Below are 1,278 nucleotides of genomic sequence, written 5' to 3'. Positions count from 1 at the left end.
TTTTTTTTTTTTTTTTTGTTTGATTCCAAACTTTATTTTACAACACATGCAGTAATTTTTGTAACTTTCTTTAATTGCAAATTTCTTTCTTTCTATTTAGAATCCCAATTAGCAGCAGCATAAGCATTGGCTGTTCTTTCTGGGGTCCATTTGATTGTATGTTCACAATAAAACAATGACTATTAAATTATGTCTACATTTTCTCCCAAACTGTTACAGGACCGTTCACTGTCACAAATCTTAAAATAAAGCTTTTTTGTACAACTAAAATGCAACTGTAAATGAATTGCAGTATAACATGGTCGGTTGATCCAGCTGAAAACGCAAATGCACTGATCGATCAGTGCAGCTCTTATTAAGAACAGCCTTCAAGTGTAAACATTTTGCTACTGCTCACTTAAAGAGGCTTGTTCAGAAATAGGAACTTGAATGAGGGTTAGGTTAGAGCTAGGATTATGCCACATCCTCACTGCTACGTATTTGTTTAAAAACAGAGTTTTAAAATGATAGTGGCGGCGGAAAACAGACTGGAAGTCATTGCAAAGTAAATACGGCGACATGCACTGTGCAAGTGTAGGCTAAGTCCAAAATATTTTAATAAAAATACCTAAACTGAAACTGTCAGTAGCATTGTGTTTTTGCTTTGCATGACTTATAAGTACCAAACAGGAAGCCAAATGCGCTCTCTCTCTCTCTCTCTCTCTCTCTCTCTCTCTCTCTCTCTCTCTCTCTCTCTCTCTCTCTCTCTCTCTATCTCTATCTCTCTCTCTCTCTCTCTATCTATCTATCTATCTATCTATCTATCTATCTATCTATCTATCTATCTATCTATCTATCTATCTATCTATATATATATATATATATATATCTATATATATATATCTATATATATATATCTATATATATATATCGATATATATATATCTATATATATATATAGATATATATATATAGATATATATATATATATATATATATAAAATCTGTCCTGCTAATGTATTTTAGACATGCAGCCGTGACAGAAATGTACTAAATTCTGCAGAGTAAGTGCTAAGGTTAGTTAGTAATGGGCGGGGTTTATGAATGAAGTTCATTAAAAGTCCAGTCATACAACTTTGTGGTTTTGGTTTTGTTTTTTTCCTTTCCCCGACTAGGATGAGTTCCGGCGCTGGTTTGTGGCCAGGGTGCGCGTGATGCTGGCCCCAGGGAGCAACCCCTTCCGCAGCCTGGAGACCCAGACCCCCCCCCCCCCCCCCCCCCCCCCCCCCCCCCCCCCCC

The 1,278-nt window shown here is 36.8% G+C and overlaps 1 protein-coding gene across 2 annotated transcripts in view; it reads left to right on the top strand.

Annotated features, from left to right (window-relative positions):
• atp13a3 (ATPase 13A3) overlaps window positions 1-1,278 on the top strand; it is a 131,948-nt gene that overhangs the window by 18,234 nt on the left and 112,436 nt on the right. For both annotated transcript variants that reach the window (XM_046048681.1, XM_046048679.1), the window contains exon 5: window positions 1,155-1,171. In XM_046048681.1, coding sequence (XP_045904637.1) covers window positions 1,155-1,171 — 17 coding nt within the window. The remainder of the gene's footprint in view (window positions 1-1,154; window positions 1,172-1,278) is intronic.

The sequence above is a fragment of the Micropterus dolomieu genome, linkage group LG05 (genome assembly GCF_021292245.1).
Source record: "Micropterus dolomieu isolate WLL.071019.BEF.003 ecotype Adirondacks linkage group LG05, ASM2129224v1, whole genome shotgun sequence".
Taxonomy (NCBI): domain Eukaryota; kingdom Metazoa; phylum Chordata; class Actinopteri; order Centrarchiformes; family Centrarchidae; genus Micropterus; species Micropterus dolomieu.
This window is presented reverse-complemented; position numbering and strand designations above follow the sequence as displayed.